The sequence below is a fragment of the Eublepharis macularius genome, chromosome 8 (genome assembly GCF_028583425.1).
Source record: "Eublepharis macularius isolate TG4126 chromosome 8, MPM_Emac_v1.0, whole genome shotgun sequence".
NCBI classification, from domain to species: domain Eukaryota; kingdom Metazoa; phylum Chordata; class Lepidosauria; order Squamata; family Eublepharidae; genus Eublepharis; species Eublepharis macularius.
In genome coordinates this window covers 69,262,978-69,284,081 of record NC_072797.1, presented here as the reverse complement: position 1 = coordinate 69,284,081, position 21,104 = coordinate 69,262,978, and the positions used below count along the sequence as shown (strand labels likewise).

Sequence of the window (21,104 nt, the reverse complement as noted above, 5' to 3'; positions counted from 1 at the left end):
GCATGTGGAGAGAATAAATTCTCCTATCGTATGAAACTTTCATGAGATAAGGGAAACTTTCATGGGGCCTCCTCAATATTTAATTGCATTCCTAGCTTTATAAACTGTTTTGATTTTGCGTACAATTGTATCTCTGCACGGCAAACTGCATCATTCCATTGAGTACCTTAAGAGGCAATGAATGAATGACATAATACAGAAATGTGCTACTGCTTAGGATGGCATAATGTTCGTTTTTTGACTTGATTTACAGTATGGAAGCAATGCGAGCCAGAACAGCTTTATGCATGGCTAAAAACCAGAACACCCCTATAGAACTCCTCCCCTGGCTGAGAGGACTGTGCGGGGCACCGCGGTATAACTGATGAGGTTAGCGACGCGCACTGTCTTGCCTTTAGGTAGGGCAACCCTTGTTTATGGTGAGCGTCGCGTTTTCATTGCGTTCGCCGTCCTAGGAAGAGATCTACAGGCGGGTAGCCGTCTTGGTCTTCAATAGAAGAGCAAGATTCGGGCTCAGTAACAACTTAAAGAGCAGCGAGATTTCCATGGTATTGAGCTTTATATCCTTGTAAATCTAGTTGGGTCTTTAAGGTGCTACTTAAACAGACTGTCCTAGAAGAGAGCCAGGAACAGCAGCAATAGGGTTCCAGGTAGCCAGCGAGGAGTGCGATTTGGCCTGGAAACCTTTCATTTGGAAGCGGAGTTTCCCGCCGCTATGCATGTGGCGCACAGCCAGACATTCCAAACGAGCGCAAGAACCTCTGCAGGATAGTTCGGCTTGGCAGCTGCACGCTCTCCTCTAAGCAGCGCTTCCCTCAGCCCTTTCTCGAAAGCGCGCGACGCTTCGCCTCCCTTCAGAGAAGGACGTGCCGGAGCGCGGCTCCTTTTGCAAAGGCGCTCTTCGTCACTAAGATGCCGCTGATTGGCGCGTGAGGCGGTGCGCGCTGAATTCGTGCGCGAGGGGAGGCTGGACTGGCTCCCCCACCCCCTTGTTTGCATTGTGCGGGCGCTTTGCACGCGCAGCGCCAGGGCGGAGAGGGAGGGGCTCTGGCGGGCTGAGGATCTCGAGCAAGTTGGGCGCTGGGGGCTGTGCTGCCGGCACGACCCCCCTTGTTCTCCGGAGGGAGAGCGCATGATGGCGGCCGCCCCGACCGCGGTGGCAGAGGCGAGCGTAAGCAGCACCGGGAGCAGCAGCAGCGACACTTCCAGCACCGGCGAGGAGGAAAGGATGAGGCGCCTCTTCCAGACCTGCGACGGGGATGGTGACGGCTATATCAGCAGGTAAGCGCTACAGCCAGGGCTGGTGCAGCGATAGACGGGGCAGAGCGTTCCCTCCATGCGTCTCTAGTGAAGCTGCGGCTCAACTTCGCAGTAAGTTTTCTAGCGAAGAGTTGCGCTCCGCAAAGTGTTACTAGGAAGTGGGCGCAGGACTCGGGCTGGACTGGTGAACTTGTGTTGATCTTTCCTGTAAACCAGACATTGCAGTTTTAAAACAATCCTTGTAGAACTTGATGGGTAACTACTATTTCCCCAGAAATCCTTAACCCCCTCAAGTAACACACTTTCTCAGCAGACACGGTTTTTGAAACTGTAATGCAGTAAAGAGTTGATTTCAAAATATTACTAGTCCTAAATGTCTAGGCTGTGGTTACTTGGTGGCACTCTGCATATGCTCAGAGGCCCTTTCCTTTGTTACTTCTGTGCCTGTTTTGTACTTAGGCAGTGGTAATCTCTGGTTCACATGAAGTTATGCAACTGATTTTAGATAAATTTGCTCAAAAGTTGCTGATGATATATGGGGTGGATAATTGTTTCATGGTACTCTTACCCCTAAACCTATATCCCATTTGCTTAGGCTGGTGTAGAAGCTGCAGAAGAGTTGCTCCCTGCACTGCACCAGAGGAGTTAGCCGTGTTAGTCTGTAGTAGCAAAATCAAAAAGAGTCCAGTAGCACCTTTAAGACTAACCAATTTTATTATAGCATAAGCTTTCGAGAATCAAGTTCTCTTCGTCAGATGCCTGATCAAAACTGGGCAGATACAGAAGAGGAGGGGGAAAGAGAGGGAAGGAGGGGAGCATAAATCACAAGAAGGCAGAATGCAATTAGCATAGAGGCAATCAAAACATTCCTTTGCTTGGAAATGTAAACATTTCCTTTTGGTGTGCAGTCAGTTTGTAACAGTGAAGGTATCCAATTCCTATGTAGTATAAGCCTTCGGTAACCACAGCTCTCCCTGCCAGTTGCATCTGACAAAGAGAACTGTGGTCCCCGAAAGCCCACACCAGGCGTCACTGGGCTCCCCCAGATCACGCCTCTGTAAAGAGAATCTGTTACCTGTGGTAATGTGATAACCATTCATAGTCTCTATTCAGTCCCCGCTTGACAGAGTCAAATTTGCATATGAATTCCAATTCAGCAGCCTCCCGTTGGATTTTGTTTTTGAAAGGTTTCTGTTGAACCACAGCAACCTTTAAGTCTTTGGTGGAATGTCCTGGTAGATTGAAATGTTCTCCCACTGGTTTTTGGACGTTTCCATTTCTAATGTCAGATTTGTGTCCATTTATTCTTTTGCGTAGAGGTTGGCTGGTTTGTCCAATGTACAGAGCAGAGGGACATTGTTGGCACATGAGGGCATATATCAGATTGGAGGATGAGCAGCTGTAAGAGCCAGAGACAGTGTAGTTGATGCCATTGGGTCCTGTAATTGTATTCCCTGGGTAGATATAGGGGCAGAGCTGGCATCTGGGTCTGTTGCAGGGCTTGGTACCTGTGCTGGTGACTCTGCTGGCCGATTCATGATTGTAAGTGAGAAGTCGTTTAAGATTGGGGGGCTGTCTGTAGGCAAGGAAAGGTCTTCCACCCAGGGCTTCTGAGAGAGAGGTATCATTTTCCAGGATGGGTTGTAGCTCACTGATGATACGTTGGATGGGTTTGAGCTGGGAGCTATAGGTGACCACCAGTGGTGTTCTGTTGTTAGTTCCTTTAGGTTTGTCCTGGAGTAGGCTGTTTCTGGGTACTAGTCTGGCCCTGTTAATTTGTTTCTTCACTTCATTTGGTGGGTACTGTAGTCCCAAAAATGCTTGTTGTAAATCTCTTAAGTGTGAGTCTCGGTCGAGAGCATTGGAGCAGATACGGTTGTAACGTAAGGCTTGGCTGTAGACAATAGACCGAGTGGTATGTTTAGGGTGGAAGCTGGAGGCATGTAGATATGAGTATCGGTCTGTTGGTTTCCGGTATAAGGTGGTATTTATTCGTCCATTATGTAGTTGTACAGTGGTGTCCAGGAAGTGTACCTGTTGTGTAGAGTGGTCCAGGCTTAAGTTGATAGTAGGGTGAAAGTTATTGAAGTCCTGATGAAATCTCTCAAGGGCTTCCTTCCCTGCAGTGCACCATGAGAGGTTGTGGATTGTGTGTGGGGAGTCCATACTGTAGGTCCTTCTTCTGTAAACATTAATCCAGTTGGCCTAGGAAAGACTGGCAGTGTGGTGCCCTTCCTGTGCTTTCGAGGGCTTATCACAGTTACTTGGTTTAGTGAGGAGGAGGAGTGGTGCTGTAGCTCCCATGCTGGGGAAATAATGCAAAAAACTTGTTTTCCTGTCCTGAAGCAACCATGGGAAGCCACTATTTGTGTTTTGAGGAAATGTACACATGTATGTTCCCCTGATGCAAGACTATTTTGGAACAGGAAAATATGGGACTGCTAGCAGAAATTGTGCTGATCCGTTGCTAAGAGCCAGTGATTTAGCTTTAGGACCTCAGATTGGCTGAGTTGCACTGAGAAGGTAGACTCTGAATAAGTCATCATAGGTGCTTTGAGAGGTTTTCACTCAGTTTTGCTATGCAAAGGATTTTACCTCAGACCTCTTTGAATCCATAAGCATTACTAGCCAATAATGATTTTTAATTGAATAATCGAAGATCAGGTTTTGTGTGATGTTGTAGTAAGCCACAGGACACCTCTGTGTATCAGGGTTTGTGTTGCAGAAGACTTTCCCCACTGATGCTGGAGTTAAGTTTTTGTGGGCATTCTGTTTCCTGAAAGAGAAAGTGCCTGAGGAGTGGGAATTTAATGTTTTATACTAGGCTAGCACATTAGGGACAAATGTGTAATGAAATGTAATGCAACAATTGTTTCTGTGACTTATTTGATAGTGTGGGTTCCGTCTGGCACAGCACTACCCAAAGTTAGCTTCCCTGCTTCCTTCAGAAGAGGGGTGTCTGCTAGGCTCAGAAAGGAATATTGAGGATCCAGATGTCAGCATGTTATTTATGCAGTTAATGAAGATTTTCTCTAAGACACTGGAAGGAAAGGCCTTGTATGGCTTCACAATGGACGTTGTTTAAGGGACAGCATTAAATAACTGTAGTATGTTCATACAAAGTATATGAATGAGCATCTGAATTGTTCAAGCCACAGCTGTTCTTTGTCTTTGATACTGAACAAAGTACCATCACTGAACTCTAAACTGGACTAGCAAAGTAAATATTATGAATAATCCAGCAAATAAATATGTATGATGTATGAAACAGTGGGTTTGCTGAGTTCCCCGTGTTGAGAAAAGGTGCTCTTTTTTGTATGTGTGTCCAGATGCTGAGATAGAGATAAGTTAAAGACACATCCATGGTCCAGAGTAATAGAGAGTTGAAAGAGATGGTGTGTGTCTTTCAACTTTGATCATGTGTTCTTAATATCCACTAACTTAATATTTTCTCACTGTCTTATACTATACTCCTACTAGTGCCAGAATAGAGAGCCAGTTTGGTGTAGTGGTTAAGACCGTGGGACTCTAATCTGGAGAGCTGGGTTTGATTCCTTACTCCTCCACTTGAAGCCAGCTGGGTGACCTTGTGTCAGTCACAGCTCTTCTAGCTCTGTCAGCCCCACCCACCTCACAGGGTGTTTAGTTGTGGGGATAATAATAACATACTTTGTAAACCACTCTGAGTGGCTGTTAAGTCATCCTGAAGGGCGGTATATAAATCGAATGTTATTATTATTATTATAGTGGAGTTGTTGCTAGCTCCATAATTACTCCTACAAAGACTAACTCTTGTGTGGTGCCTCTAGAGCATATTTAGCATGTCAAGTGCAGCGTTTTGAAGAGGCTGGGCATTGCTTCCAGTATGGTAAGATTGCTATCAGGTGCACATTATGAGTGAACGTTTTTACGTTAAGTAGATGTTAATAACAACAACAACATTCAATTTATATACCACCCTTCAGGACAACTTAACATCCACTCAGAGCGGTTTACAAAGTATGTTGTTATTATCTCCACAACACTCACCCTGTGAGGTGGGTGGGACTGAGAGATCTCTAGAAGAGCTGTGACTGACCCAAGGTCACCCAGCTGGCTTCAAGCAGAGGAGTGGGAAATCAAACCTGACTTTCCAAATCAGAGTCCCATCACTTTTAACCACTACACCAAACTGTTGACTGCCTTGATCTGTCTGTCCTGTTCTGCTGTATTTGTCTTACCTCTCAGTTGCTGAAACAAGTCTGTAGGGGTAACTTATGTTTTCTTTCTGTGCCTCAAGATATAGACATAGCCCCAGTAAAGGTTGCAGCTTAACTTAACTCTTATTTGCAGATCCAGGGCTTCAGGCTTTGCTCTACAATAAGGAGGTCAAACATCTGTACTGGAGCCAAGAAGAGAAACTTAAATCTGGACCACCAGTAAATTCTGGCTTAGACCATCAGTGATCCCAATGTACAGTTTGAGAATGAGTGGAGTGCTTTTTCTTATGAATGTAATTTGCTGCAGGTTGTAAATATTTTCAAGTTTAAAATTAAATCTACCTTTCATGTAGCTCCAAAATTAGTTTAACGTTGTTTGTGTTTTCCTTTTTCTCTTGATACCATATCTGTGAAGTTGCTCTCTTGGCTTGAAAAACCTTCAGAAGTTTTGTAAGATAGCTGATTTTTATTCCTGCAGTAAAGCACTTCATTGCGCACATCTTCATTTAGTGTACAAAGACAAGTTATTTGCATTCTTAATGAAATTATATGAAGGCTCAGCTGTGGGAAACCCATTGTTGTGCATTACATTGAAAATCTCTTTAAATGTGATCTGGGTACTAGAGCCACATATGGAGAGAAAGGGCACCTCCTGAGAGAACAATTAATTGTTAGTCTCTGAATAGTTAAGCTGCCATTTTATAATGGCAAATAAAAGAATAATTGCTGACTGTTCTTACAAAGGAATTGAATCTGATGATGCAGGAACGTTTTGAAATCTATCTTGTTATACTTCCTTAGTGAAATACAGGACATTTGGTAACTATATTGTCAAAATGCAAGAATTTGTACTTGTAAATGGAACACTGTTGTACACATAGTTATATTTGTGAACAGATCTGTATTTATAAGATGTACTAATACTTACAAATCTAGATAGTCTAATATTCACACAAATACAGAAAGTATAGATCTTAAACACAGGTTCTGTTATGTAAATATAAACTATTTGGAACTAAAATGTATTAATATTTTGACTTTAAAAAAAGAATTTATACCCACATGAGGCATACTTTTAAATTTAATTTTAATTGTTGAACTGTACTGATAAAATCTTTAGCATGCAAATTATTGTGGGTATGTTAAGAGGATACCCAGTGGACTGCGAGTGTATGGGTAACCCCACCCTGACTCCCAACACAGAGCGATAGCCAAGTTGCTCTTTGCTCATTCTTGTCTGCATGCCAAGAGATGTTGCCCATCAAGGCCATTCCCTGATGCTGGACAGCATGACCGTTAAGGCATTGATAATCAGGACTATGAGAGTTCTCTCCCCAGGTACCTGGTTTGGGACCCCCAAAGTGTCCAATTTGGTTACTTTTCCATATATCAGTATACTTCAGGGTGCTTTCTGATTGAACTGACTTAAGCACCAGCCCACATTAAACCTGATACCCTTGATAGGGTCTTGCCTAACTAGATCTATTTAAATAAGACTGTACTACCTGATAGCATATGAAGCAACTGACTGTTGGAATGTGGATCTGATTTAAAAAGCCTCTTCCTCCCTCAGTTATTCAGGGGCATCTTTGTGTGTTTAAAAGAAAAAAATCTTGAGCAAAATCATGGGACTTTGCATTACGTTTGTCATCTTGCTGTTGGTGTAAGAGGACAGCTGTCAGCCCTCAGAAATTGGGTCTAATATTCAAAATTGGGACGGGGGCATATAACTAATATGTTTTATCATAAACCACTTTGAGCAGTGTGGGAAAGTGGCATAGAAATTTAGTAAATAAATAACTATAGTTTGTCCAGTAATTCTGCTGAAGAGAGATAATTCTAGTTCTTTCAGTGACCATGACTAATTTTAAAGTGGTAAGACTACAATTGGAGCTATTTATTCACAACCCACAGCCAACATCAAACTTAATGGCCTATGATCAGAAAGGATCGTAATCAATAGAGGTACCAGACAAGGTTGCCCACTGTCACCAATACTCTTCGCAATAGCATTGGAACCCTTTGCAGTAGCCCTGAGAGAAAATATACTTATTGAAGGAATTTCCATTAAAGACTCCTCCTTTAAAATATCACTCTTTGCTGATGATATGTTAATTTACTTAACTAATCCAATAACCTCTTTAAAACAACTTCATCCTCTACTCTCTAAATTTGGTGCCATATCGGGCCTGGTTGTTAACCAATCAGAATCACGAGTTCTCCCTATTAATTTGGCAAAAAGTACTGAAAATCAAATATATAAACTATATAAATACCAATGGGCCACAAATCATTTAACTTATCTAGGTATTAATATTTCTTCTGAGCTAAAAGATCTTGTTAAATTAAATCACCAAAGAATAGTGAATCAAATAAAAGTAGACATCATTAACTGGAATAAATTAAAACTCAACTGGTTTGATAGATATCATTTGATAAAGGCATTTATATTACCCAAATTTCTTTTTGTATTAAGGGCAATTCCAGTAACAATACCCATAACACAAATTACTCAATGGCAAACTATGCTCAGTAGGTTCTTGTGGCAAAATAAACACCCAAGAATCTCATACCCCACTTTGAGACGGAAAACTGTAGATGGTGGTTTTAGTTACCCAGATCTTAATTTATATCAAGCAGCAATAAGATTACTAAATCTATTACAACTCATAACTGTACATAACAGTCCGGAATGGGTCATCCTCTCCCACTCTTTGTTGGCTAAATTTTTCTTCAGTGATTTAATATGGAATAAACAAATAAATAGACCCAAAAGTATTAACAATAAAATGTTTTTGCTATCAATCCTGCAGGTGTGGGACAAGTATAAGGACAAAATTGTTCCAGGAAAATCTAGATTTTCTGCTTTTATTAATCAGTCATGGTTTCTCTCAGGCCAAGACCCATCATTTACTTTAATGTTACAACAAGCTAAGACAACTAGACTAACCGACATAGCCTCAAACTTAGGCCTTTTGGGGAAAGCGGAACTAGAAGATAAATTAAATCAAAAATTGCTTTGGTTTAGATATTTGCAGCTTAAAAATATGGCTGATCAAATAGATCTGAAAACAATAATGAAAACTCCCTTGTCAGAGTTTGAACAGGTTATACGCTCATATACATCACAGAAAAAAGGAATGATATCTATAATTTATACTATCTTACTGAATACACTGAATAAAATACAATTACCCTGTCAATCCAGCTGGGCCAAAGACTGCAACGTAGATCAGTCCTTAAGGATGTGGAAGAAGATATGGACCTCAGATATATCTAAATCAAATGTTATTCAAACCAAGTTGCAAACATTTAAGATCATCCATAGATGGTACCTCACACCGAAGAAACTATCTCACATTTTTCCGTCAGCATCCCCACAATGTTGGAAAAAATGTGAAGAGTTGGGCACGTTTGCCCATTGTTGGTGGGAATGCAAATTTATAAAAAAAATTTGGGAGGAGGTCGTTAATGCAATTAGAGAAATCACAGGGTATGGGGTGCCTCTAGATCCAAAAATTATCTTTCTAAGTCAATGGGAGGACTTAGCTATTCCAAAGATCAGAAAAGAGCTGATTGCGACACTTTTTGTTGTGGCAAAGAATGAGATTGCGCTGGAATGGAAAAAAGAAAAAGCACCCACTGTAGATTCTTGGTTTGAAAAAATTTGGAATCATTTTATATTGGAAAAAACTTATAATGATCTTTATTTAGCGGGACAGTTTCCTGTAAGCTCTAAATTTATGGAAAAATGGCTACCGTTCTTTGAATATGTTGATAAGTACAATATCCAACCCAAATCAAAAATACTTCAAGCAATAACTTACTCTGAAGGTTTTATACAGTAATTTTAAAAGAACTGACGATCAGTATATCTTTGTTTCCTTCTTTTCGATTCTCCTCCTGTATCAAAATAGTTGGTTTTTTTTAAACACTATTCAGCTGTAAGATGTTTGTTGTTGGTTTGTTGGTTTGTATGTTATACTTGTTTAATTTTAATAAAAAATAATTTAAAAAAATAAAGTGGTAAGACTGTATCAAGGTAGGAGGCTAGAGACCCCAGGGCTGCCTCCCTTCTCAAGGGTTCCCTGCACCACCTCCTCTATCTCAAGCAGGGAGAGCACGCACAGAGCTCGACAATCCTTCTAGACAAAACTTAAACAAACTGGCAATTAGAGACTGTTCTCACAATTGCCCTGGTAGCTATCACCAGTCCTTTTGTCTATCCCTAGGCACTGGAGTAAAAAGACAAATCTCCAAGCCTATCAGGGAAGTAAAACAGAGGGTCTACCTTTCAAGGTTGGCTTTCAAGTAGAGTTCTTAGCACAACGTTTTACTTAGTAGGTGTTCCAAGGGTTTCACAAAATGGGTTCAACAGAGGGATCGTGATTTTGAGGTTTCATAGTTAAGAACCACAACAGAAGTAAAAATACAATTATTTATTTAAGGTGCAAGGATATTCAAAACAGACAAGACACACTTGTGGGGATAAAATAACAAAACCTATAGCATGTAAGTTCTAACTAATGCATGCCATGGTATTCCAGAAGGCAAACAGAAGTTAGGCAAAGTGCAAATATCAGAGTCTCTTTCAGAGAGGCACACAAGACTTCAGTTGTTCATCACCGCAGAGCAGAAAGATGGTTGCATAGGAAGTTCAGTCTTACGGAATCAGAGCCAGGAATGAAGCTGTAGGAAGGTTACAGCTTGTATTACTGAAACCAAACTAAAAGCGTAAAGCTTCTTGTTGGTAAGCTATTATATGCCTTTTGGGAACTGAAGCGGCTCAGGCCTGTTAGCCACCCAGGAGCCCCAAAGCTGATGTCACCAGTGCTAGGTGCGTACATGAGAAGACAGGAGTGAGACGAAAGCTGCAGCTTTTGGCACCACCCCCTCTCTCACAGGTGCAAAATATGCTGATTGTTCAAGAATGTTAATTGGCTCAAAAAACTGTACCGTGGAGGTTCTACAGCGCTAACGAGCGAACAGCAAGTGCATTATCCTATCGCCAAGGTCAGTGTGTCCCAAGAGCTTCTGTAAGTTCTGCAACTTTCTCAAGCAGGTTTCTCAGGAAGGCCTCTGAGCCTTGACCAAAGTTTTAAGAACATGGCTACAGTTTGAATCAGAAAGAGGCACTTTCTTCACAGACTACTGTTTAAAAATAGATTGTTCCTGGGAAAAAAAAACTGGCTTGAAGCCAATGGAAGGGATTTCCATCAATGAAGCATGGCTTCCTTGCCTCATCTCTCCCACTGCAGCCACAAATGTTCCCCAAACTTCTGCCTCTGGCAGGTTGGGGACCCACAGAAACATTATAAGGAGAGAGTTCCAGGTTTGAAGCCGGAGGGGGGGGGATTAGCAAAAACTGCGCCTCCCCCTATGTTTATGAAATATTCTGTTGGACCAAGTCACTGAGATTTTTATAGAATGAGTTAGAAAAGATGTTTCTTAACATACAAAATTTGATTTAAAGGCTGTTTGGTCAACATGGGATATGATCATTTCCTGCTCAAAGGTATCAGTTAAGCTATTTTTATTGTATATACGTAACCCAAAACCTTACTCAACTTTTTCACATCATCAGGATATAAGGAGATATGTGAAACATGGAATCCCTTATGTTGCCTTTTGCTGTGATATATCCCTTTAAACAAAGCTGACCATGCTTTTCCTCTGTCATCTGGAGGTTCCTTTTTTGGCTGCAGAGAAGTTAGCCGTGTTAGTCTGTGGTAGCAAAATCAAAAAGAGTCCAGTAGCACCTTTAAGACTAACCAATTTTATTTTAGCATAAGCTTTCGAGAATCAAGTTCTCTTCGTCAGATGCCTGATACAGAGACTGGTCAAACACAGAAGAGCAAGAGAGGGAAGAGGCAATTAGGGGGGGAGGGGGAGGGAGCAATCAAAACATTCCTTTGCTAGTATATGTAAACATCTCCTTTTGGTGTGTGTATCAGTTGGCTTCAAAGGAGTTTGCCCTGTTAGTTTGTAGAAGCCAAACAGCTAGACCATCCAATTCCAATGCAGTATGGGCCTTCGATAACCACAGCTCTCCCTGCCAGATGCATCTGACAAAGAGATCTGTGGTTCCCGAAAGCCCACGCCAGGTACCACTGAGCTCCCCCAGACCCCACCTCTGTAAAGGAAATCTGTTACCTGTGGTAATGTGATAACCATTCATAGTCCCTATTCAGTCCCAGCTTGACAGAGTCAAATTTGCATATGGATTCTAGTTCAGCAGCCTCCCGTTGGATTTTGTTTTTGAAAGGTTTCTGTTGAACTACAGTGACCTTTAAGTCTTTGATGGAATGTCCTGGTAGATTGAAGTGTTCTCCCACTGGTTTCTGGACGTTTCCATTTCTAATGTCAGATTTGTGTCCATTTATTCTTTTGCGTAGAGGTTGGCTGGTTTGTCCAATGTACAGAGCAGAAGGACATTGTTGGCACATGAGGGCATGTATCAGATTGGAGGATGAGCAGCTGTAAGAGCCAGAGACAGTGTAGTTGATGCCATTGGGTCCTGTAATTGTATTCCCTGGGTAGATATAGGGGCAGAGCTGGCATCTGGGTCTGTTGCAGGGCCTGGTACCTGTGCCGGTGACTCTGCTGGCCGATTCATGGTTGTGAGTGAGAAGTCGTTTAAGGTTGGGGGGCTGTCTGTAGGCAAGGAAAGGTCTTCCACCCAGGGCTTCTGAGAGAGAGGTATCATTTTCCAGGATGGGTTGTAGCTCACTGATGATACGTTGGATGGGTTTGAGCTGGGAACTATAGGTGACAACCAGTGGTGTTCTGTTGTTAGTTCCTTTAGGCTTGTCCTGGAGCAGGCTATTTCTGGGTACTAGTCTGGCCCTGTTGATTTGTTTCTTCACTTCATTTGGTGGGTACTGTAGTCCCAAAAATGCTTGTTGTAAATCTCTTAAGTGTGAGTCTCGGTCGAGAGCATTGGAGCAGATACGGTTGTAACGTAAGGCTTGGCTGTAGACAATAGACCGAGTGGTATGTTTAGGGTGGTAGCTGGAGGCATGTAGATATGAGTATCAGTCTGTTGGTTTCCGGTATAAGGTGGTATTTATTCGTCCATTATGTAGTTGTACAGTGGTGTCCAGGAAGTGTACCTGTTGTGTAGAGTGGTCCAGGCTTAGGTTGATAGTAGGGTGAAAGTTATTGAAGTCTTGATGAAATCTCTCAAGAGCTTCCTTCCCATGGGTCCAAATGATGAAGATGTCATCCAGGAATCTTAAGTATAGTAGTGGTTCCAGTGGATGGGAGCTGAGGAAGCGTTGTTCCAAGTCCGCCATGAATATGTTAGCATATTGTGGTGCCATGCGTGTGCCCATGGCTGTGCCATTAATCTGTAGATATAAGTTGTCACCAAATTCGAAGTAATTGTGAGTGAATATGAAGTGACAAAGTTCAGTGGCGAGGTGTGCTGTGGTTTTGTCCAGGATAATATTCCGTATGGCTTGCAGTCCATCCGCATGTGGGATATTGGTGTATAAAGCCTCCACATCCATGGTTGCTAGGATGGTGTCATCAGGTAGGTTGTCAATGGACTGTATTTTCCTGAGGAAGTCAGTGGTGTCCCGTAAATAGCTGGGTGTGCTGGTGGCATAGGGCCTGAGGATAGAGTCCATGTATCCTGAGACTCCTACCGTGATAGTGTCTCTTCCTGAGACGATGGGGCGTCCTGTGTTACCCGGTTTATGGATTTTGGGTAGTAGGTAGAATTTTCCTGGTTAGTCTTAAAGGTGCTACTGGACTCCTTTTTTGGCTCAAACTAGAAATGATCATTTTTAACTCATTCCCTCTTCCTTACAGCCATGCAGCAACTGCAGGGAACTTGTTTTTTTAAAAGCACCACAGGGTTCTGTTTAAGCCCAGAATCAGTGCACGGGATGGGGTTGAGGGTCTTCTGACCCCCCCCCCCTCACCCATCCTTTCCCAAATCTGGAATAGTCTTTGGAGACATTATTTGCTCCACTTTGGCGCTGAATGTGCAGAATTCACTGCATCTTCAGCTTCCCTTAACAGGCCAAATAATGTCCTCCAAGGCTCTGTCAGCATGGAAAACAATATAAAGCTATGGCAGAAGCCTCTCCTCCCTACAGACACTTGTGGAAACAAGTCAGGCCTGGGAAACCCAGACCTGGCTCATTTTAAAATGTCTCATGTAGTTTGGCCCTGTGTTTCTGCCTTCCATAAAGAGGGTTTGAATTGGACTCTCTGAATACCTTGCCCTGTTTAACATGGGTTGTTGTTTAAAAAATATATAGCTGTTATTATTAAATGGGTTTTAAAATGATTTGGGGGTGTGAACACTTGTTAGGCCCCCCTATAAACCTATCATATAGGATGTAACAGAACTTGAATAAATGGAGTTCGTGCTCATTTTTCATCCATTCTCTGGCACAGGGTTTCATTTTGAAGTATTGTTATCAGAAAGTACTGTTCTATTTTGCATCATAATTAGTTTCACAGATATACAGAATTGCTTTCCCTGAGTTTTCTGTAAAGCATTGTAAGCCTTAAGTGCATTATCAGATCATGTATGTATGTACTAGATAAGGACTGTAATTAGAAAGCCAGGTCATGTTAATTATAGAGGATGCAGAAGAGTATTTAAAAAATGAACCTACGTGCAGAATTTTGTGTTACAGCTGTCTGTTTGTTTGGAATTGTGTGGTGATGTCTTTTTGAAATTGTTAGGAGGAAGTGTTAGCAGTCAGATCTCTTCTCTCATTTAGAGGCAGTTTATAGATGAGGCAGTTTATAGATATGAAATCATAAACTGTCTACTTCACATGTCAGAAGCGCAAGGCATTGCCTGGCATGAAATGAAACAAAATAGACGCCAGCCGGGTAAGAGCCTAGAAAAATATTTCCCAAGGGGAGTCAAAGCAGCCGACTGACTAATGGCCCCCTCCACACACCGGAGAGATGCTTAATTTAGGAGAATGGGTCTTCCAAGAACTCCTGGCTAATCTCATCCATATCAAACCACATGAGGAAAGTGTTGTTTGATATGCCCGGCCTCATCCATGCCCAGCCTCACTTCCCCACACCTCTTTACCCTGATTAAACACTAACACTATTCATCAAATCTGGTAGATTTTCCCAGCCAGTACTCACAGGGTAATTAAGCACCATTTATGTATGTATGTAATTTATGGTCTGCCTTTTTTTTTATGGTCTGCCTTTCTCACTGAGACTCAAGGCAGATTACACAGTGTGAGATTAGTAGTGTCAGTATCAAGGACAATTTCATAAACAATGCCATAGAGTAAATAGAAGTTTACAAAGACATAACATTAGCAAGAATACAATACAGAGTTGAAGAAATGCTGAAACAAAACGTAAGTAATTCTAGGGCTGACATAGGAGCACATATTTAAAGCAACTGATATTACATAAGGCAACATAGTGGTGAAGTCTATTGGTGAAGTCTATGGTCCCTAAGTCATTAGCGGAGCATCTGAGACACCTCCCTTCAATACAAAAGCTTTTTTGAATAATATGGTTTTGCAGAGAGCTGGGATAGTTGAGGCTTTCCTGACCTGCTCAGGCAGGCCAATCCACAGGGTAGGGACCATGACAGGGAAAGCCTGTGCACGTGCTGCTGTTAATTTCGCCCATGTGCAGGGTGGCACCTGCAGGAGATCCTGTTCAGACGAGTGAAGTTCACATGGAGGAACATAGGGAGAGAGGCAGTCCTGTAGGTATGCTGGATCAAGGCCGTGAAGAGCTTTGTATGTGATGACCAATACCTTGACCTGAGCACGGTAACTGAGAGTTAGCCAATAGAGTGACTGCAGAATGCTTGTGATGTTCATGCTCCTGCTCGCTCATGATAACAGTCGTGTTGCAGCATTTTGCACCAATTGGAGTCTTCTAGTTAACTTAGATGGGACACCAATTGTAAGCAGTCGGCCCAGCCTCCATCATTTTTAATAGCCATTTTAACATGGCTGCGCACCAGGCCTCGGGATTTAAAATGGCAGCTTGTATTGCAGCCAGAGGATTGCCAGCTAACAGTTGCTGAGTCCCGCCCGGGAGACCCAGGCATGAATGGAATGCCGCATAGAAATGCGGTGTGATCAGTGGTGATTGGATTTGTAGTCTCTGCAGCTCTGGGAGGAGTCCAGTGCAACAAAGGTCTCGCAGAGTCATCCCCACTTAACACATTCCTTTCCCTCCTTCTGTGATGAGATCTCCTGTCCTTGATTGAGCTAATCAAATGGCATTCGTAAGGATTTACAGTTCGTTCCTGGGAAGGAACATTCCCCAACTAAATTCATCAACTTAGCTCTGGTGGACTTCACTAACAAACTACCCCTTTGTGCAGTGCTCTTTCACACGCTCTGGCAGCTGACAATCAAGGTAATGAAATATTTTGTTGGTCCCAGGAACAGGCCATTAGAGTCTTTGTTCTAACAGCTTGGTGGCCTCCCTCACCTCAGGGCACGTTTTACCCTATAAAGGCAGTGCTCCTGCCCCATTCAAAGTATACATGCTTACTGGATCCAAAGCGCTGTTCCCTTGAGGTTTGCCCTAAGCCTCTTGTTCTCCTGGCCGAGAATGCTGGCGTTTGAAGCTCTCCCTCTGCGGACTTCCCTGCTCTCCAAATAGGTAATTATCGCCTTGCAATCCCTCAAATCTATTCCACCTTCACCACTGCTTTTCCTGGGCCTTTTGTGTGTTTACATGCAACCTTGTGTGTATGCATTTGTCCCTTGAATAAAAATTGTCCTTTAATTAAGAACACCGGCTTCATGTGTGTATCCTTGGGAAAGGACTCCGTAAATTATTGGTGAGAAAGATCCCGTAGTTACCGGCCTCTCGCATAACTGTCTTCCTTGCTTGCTAATTCCTCCACTCTATTTACTCGCAAGGAGACTATTCAGGTAACACTATGTATAGTGTTTTACAATTGTCAAGTCTTGATGTTAACCATAGCATGGATCCAGGTTGGCAGTGTTGAGGTAAGAAGCCATCTTCCAAACTAGAGTGAGATTGTAGAAAGCATTTTTTGTGGCTGCCTTAACTTGTTTTTCTAGTAGTAGCACTGGATCCAGTATAACCCCTAGGCTCTTAACCGAATCTGCAAGGGATCCAACGTATCATCAGTGATCTACAACCTATCCTGGAAAACGATGCCCCTCTCTCAGAAGCCCTGGGTGGAAGACCTCTCCTTGCCTACAGACAGCCCCCCAACCTGAAACAACTTCTCACTTACAATCATGAATCGGCTAGCAGAGTCACCAGCACAGGTACCAGGCCCTGCAACAGACCCAGATGCCACCTCTGCCCTCATATCTACCCAGGAAATACAATTACAGGACCCAGTGGCATCAACTACACTGTCTCTGGCTCTTACAACTGCTCATCCTCCAATGTGATATATGCCCTCATGTGCCAACAATGTCCATCTGCTCTGTACATTGGACAAACCAGCCAACCTCTACGCAAAAGAATAAATGGACACAAATCTGACATTAGAAATGGCAACGTCCAGAAACTAGTGGGAGAACACTTCAATCTACCAGGACATTCCATCAAAGACTTAAAGGTCACTGTAGTTCAACAGAAACCTTTCAAAAACAAAATCCAACGGGAAGCTGCTCAATTGGAATTCATATGTAAATTTGGCTCAGTCAAGCTGGGATTGAATAGAGACTATGAATGGTTATCTCATTATCAGAAGTAACTGATTTCCTTAACAGAAGCAAACTGATCTCCATATCAGAAGCTACTGTTTGCATCTACTTCTCCCTCCCCTCTCCACCTATATATCTGACCAGTTTCTTCTTGCTCTCCATGCATCTGACGAAGAGAACTGTGATTCTCGAAAGCTTATGCTACAATAAAGTTGGTTAGTCTTAAAGGTGCTACTGGACTCTTTTTGATTTTGCTACTACAGACTAACACGGCTAACTCCTCTGCAACTTGCCCCAGGAAGCGTTTTGACTTCTATCTGGACTCCCTAACCACTGTTCGATCCATACATATACCCCCAAATCCATTTGGGTCTTTTCTCTGTGAAATGCTGGTCATTTTGCTGTTGCCTCCATGGACCTTTATTTTCAAGACTGGTAAACTATAGCCTTCCCTGAAATTGCTTTCTCCCCCAATTTCCTCTTAATTAGCCTCTTGTGTGTGCTGTGTGTGTTTGTATGTTTGCCCTTTTATTTCTCTTTTAATGAAAAAAAACCTTTTTGGTTGAACATCTGGCTGGCTTTATTTTGAGAGTTCTCTAAGGGAATAATCCCTGTAAACATTGGTGGAGAATCCCAGTTACCCCCTCTTGCCTTGGTGGAGCTTGTAGATCGGTCAGACAGGAAGCACTTATGCACCTTGGGATCTGAGCACCCTGGTACTGTTGGATCTGATGGCTCTGAACCAGATCTGACGACGCTGCAGATATAGGGAACCTTCTGAATTGACGTGAAGAGCCCTATCTTTTAGCCCAACACTATCAGGCTTGGAATCAGATCTGACCTATGAGAGATCAAGGTCTCCAAGAATGGGTGAGCTCAAGCAGGAAATCTCCACACATGCACCCCCAAGTAAAGGGTGAAGTCAAAACTGAAGCACTCCTCTAAACAAAAGGCTGAACCCCTTCGTTCTGCAGCCCAACACCCAGGAGCAGGAAACCTGAAAATCACTCAGATTCCTTGCATGATATCAACTCATTCTAAGAAGCCATTGATTTATTCTTCGGAGGAGGAGGGAGAGCTGGTGCAGCCCCACCCAGAACCAATGCCAAAGAATCAAAGGTAACGGCACTACAACTTGGACTCACAAATGCTCCACCTGGTATCCTCACTACGTGCCTCCTACATACAACTCTGATTGGGGAAAGGTATACTGACTGGAGTCAGTTTGATCCATGCTGAACCCAGCACGATCACAGTGGCATCAATGCAAACCATACCATATCCTGCAATTGTGATGGTGTTACACCTCTCAGAGTTGGAGATGAACTAGGCACCCCGGATTAGAGCCCCAGCACCCCATCACACCTGTCTCCCAATCAGCCAGTAAGAGACTGGGAACCAGTTTCACCAACATACAATCTCCATTTATATACAGAGCAAATGATACAGATGGGTTGAGTCCCTTGACATTTCCTCCACTGAACCCAAACCTAAAGGCAAGGTACTGCAATACTGCAAAGTACTGCAAAGGTTTGCACTAAACGCATCACAGTGGTGGTAGCTTTCTTGAGAACTCATGGGTGCTCAGTTTACCCATACCTGGATGATTGGCTGCTTTCAGTACAGTCCAGAGAAGCTTTGCATGACCGTATCACATTGATACTAGAAGTGTGTGAGGGGCTAGATTGGATGGTTAATGTCTGTTAATTGAACTTGGTTCCCTCTAAAAGGGTTTTATTATAGAGGCATTCCTGAACACCTCACAGAATAAATTTTTTCTTCTCCTTGATAGAGCAAGAAAGTTACTCTGTCTCAATAGGCAGTGTGCTCTGTGTCAACAGGCAGATTCCAATCAGCGTTAAAAACTGAGACAGTAGAAGAACAAGAATCCAGTACCACCTATAAGACTAACATAATTTGTGATAGGATATGAGCTATTGTGAGTCACAGCTCACTTCTTCAGGTATCTTTTCTACTGCTACAGACTAACACGGTTACCCATCTTCAAAAACTGAGATGTTATTGGGCCTAATGGCAGCAATCCTTAGCTGTAACACTCTTCACAAGTCTTCAGTGAGACAACTTCAGATGTGGTTCTTGTCAGTTCATAAACCTACAGTGTATTCGCAGAGTAGAAAATATCTCATTCTGACAGTGGTCGTTAAGTCTCTTGACTGCTGGCTCTTGGACACTCACCTCTTCAGAGGAGTGGAATTTGGCTCCCCAGGTTTGAAGTGACAATTGTCCGGGGTCTGAGTCCCAGCCCCCAGACTTGCCAGGAGGGAGCAGTGGGAGGCAACCGGGAGGCAGTGGCCCTACGACCCCAGCCAGCAACCAGGTCCAGAACCTGCCCACTCCAGGGGGAAGGGGCGAAAGGCCAAAGCCTCAGAGGGCTGGAGGGAGCAGGGAGAGACCAGCCAGTCCCACCCTCCAGGGGGAAGAGAGAGGGCTAAGCAGGACAGAGGAAAAAGGGCCAAGGCAGGGGGAAGAGGGACCCAGCAGCAGCCCAAACAGAGCCCTTACCAGCCAAGGAGGAGAAGCAGCCACTACAGCCCAGAGCCACACCCCGGCTAGAAGACAGCAGCCTGGCTCAGGAGTTGCCAGGAGCCAAGCCCCTCCAGGTGGAGCTGCCACAGGCATCCTGCGGGCGGAGATGGGTAGCCTCGCCCAGCATCAATGAGCGGGCAGCCCAGAAGCTGGCCAGGGCAGTTCCTCGCGAGCAAGGCCAGGCAAGCTCAGCAGCACAGAAGCCGGCTGGGGCAGTTCCTCGTGAGCAAGGCCAGGCAAGCTCAGCAGTTCAAAGGCCTACTGGGGCAGCTCCTCGTGAGCAAGGCCAAGGAGACCTCAGCTGGGGATGGCTCGCATTCAACCCCACCCTGCCAGCAAGGCAAGGAAGCCAAGAAGGGATTAGTGGTAGAAGGGAGACACCTGAGGGAAGGCACAGCTGGGCCAAGTCAGAAGAGTGAACAAGCCTAGAAGGAGGGCGGGGCGGGGAAAGGAAGCCCTATATAAGGTGGCTAGGAAGAGCTCTGAGGGGGTGGGTGTGAGTAAGGAGTGATGGCGTGGAGAGAGAGCGGAGTAGTGCTTGGAGGAGAGTTCTGGGAGGAGGAGATGATGGAGGACGCAGAGGGTAAGCAGGCCAGGTTGAGCAGGCCAGCGAGTGGATTGAGAGGGAGTCAGGGTGATGTATACCGCCCCTCCTTCCACAGAGCAGGGTCCTGCAGCATCCCTGGTGCCCCTCTGACGTCAGGTCCGGCCCAGCTGGCGCCCCACCCAGCGGCGGCAGCGACAAGCCCTGACAAGTTGGTGGCCCGTACGAAGAAGGTCGTTCCGCAGCAGGCGCCAGTCGAAGGGATGTATCCCAATGCCGCAGCCCCAGCGGTGATCAGACTGTGGCTGGAGGAACACCTGGATGGAATGTGGAGGAAGCTGGAGGTGCTAGCGCAGGCAGTGGAGCAGCAGATGCAAGCCTGCGCCCCCACAGCCTCCTCACCACTGGTATGTGTGTTGGCTTGGGAAATCAACCCGCCAGCCGACTCAGCTGGCAGGGGGATGCAGAGTCTATGTGCCACTGTGAAGATAGGACGGCAGCACCTACAGGCCCTGTTGGACTCAGGGAGCGCAGTCTCGGCGATCCACACCCAACTCGTCCCAGCCGCTAACCCAGTGCACCGCTGGATCCCAGTGACAGATGTGATGGGCCGCACCCTGCCGTATCCTGCGGTCTGGGTCACAGTGGAATACCTGGGGGCGCACCGCCGCATAGAGGTCGTCAAGGTAGCCCACTTGCCCCACCCAATGCTGCTGGGAAGAGATGCCCCGGAGTTCTACAGGCTACTCAGGGAGGCAGCGGAGGGGTTGGCAAACCCACAAGTTGCCCCAGTTCTGCAAGTAGAGGAGGCCGCCGACCCAGATGAGGGTCCCTCTGTCATACCAGGGGCCGATCCACGGGCTGAAGGCCCAGCTGGACCTCCGGCAGACCGCCCATTCCGCG

The 21,104-nt window shown here is 44.5% G+C and overlaps 1 protein-coding gene across 1 annotated transcript in view; it reads left to right on the top strand.

The window, feature by feature from the left end:
• The first annotated feature begins 1,132 nt into the window (after nt 1–1,132).
• Nucleotides 1,133–21,104, top strand: part of MCC (MCC regulator of WNT signaling pathway) — a 301,701-nt gene continuing 281,729 nt past the window's right edge. Inside the window, exon 1 of the mRNA XM_054987477.1 lies at nt 1,133–1,281. Coding sequence (XP_054843452.1) covers nt 1,133–1,281 — 149 coding nt within the window. The remainder of the gene's footprint in view (nt 1,282–21,104) is intronic.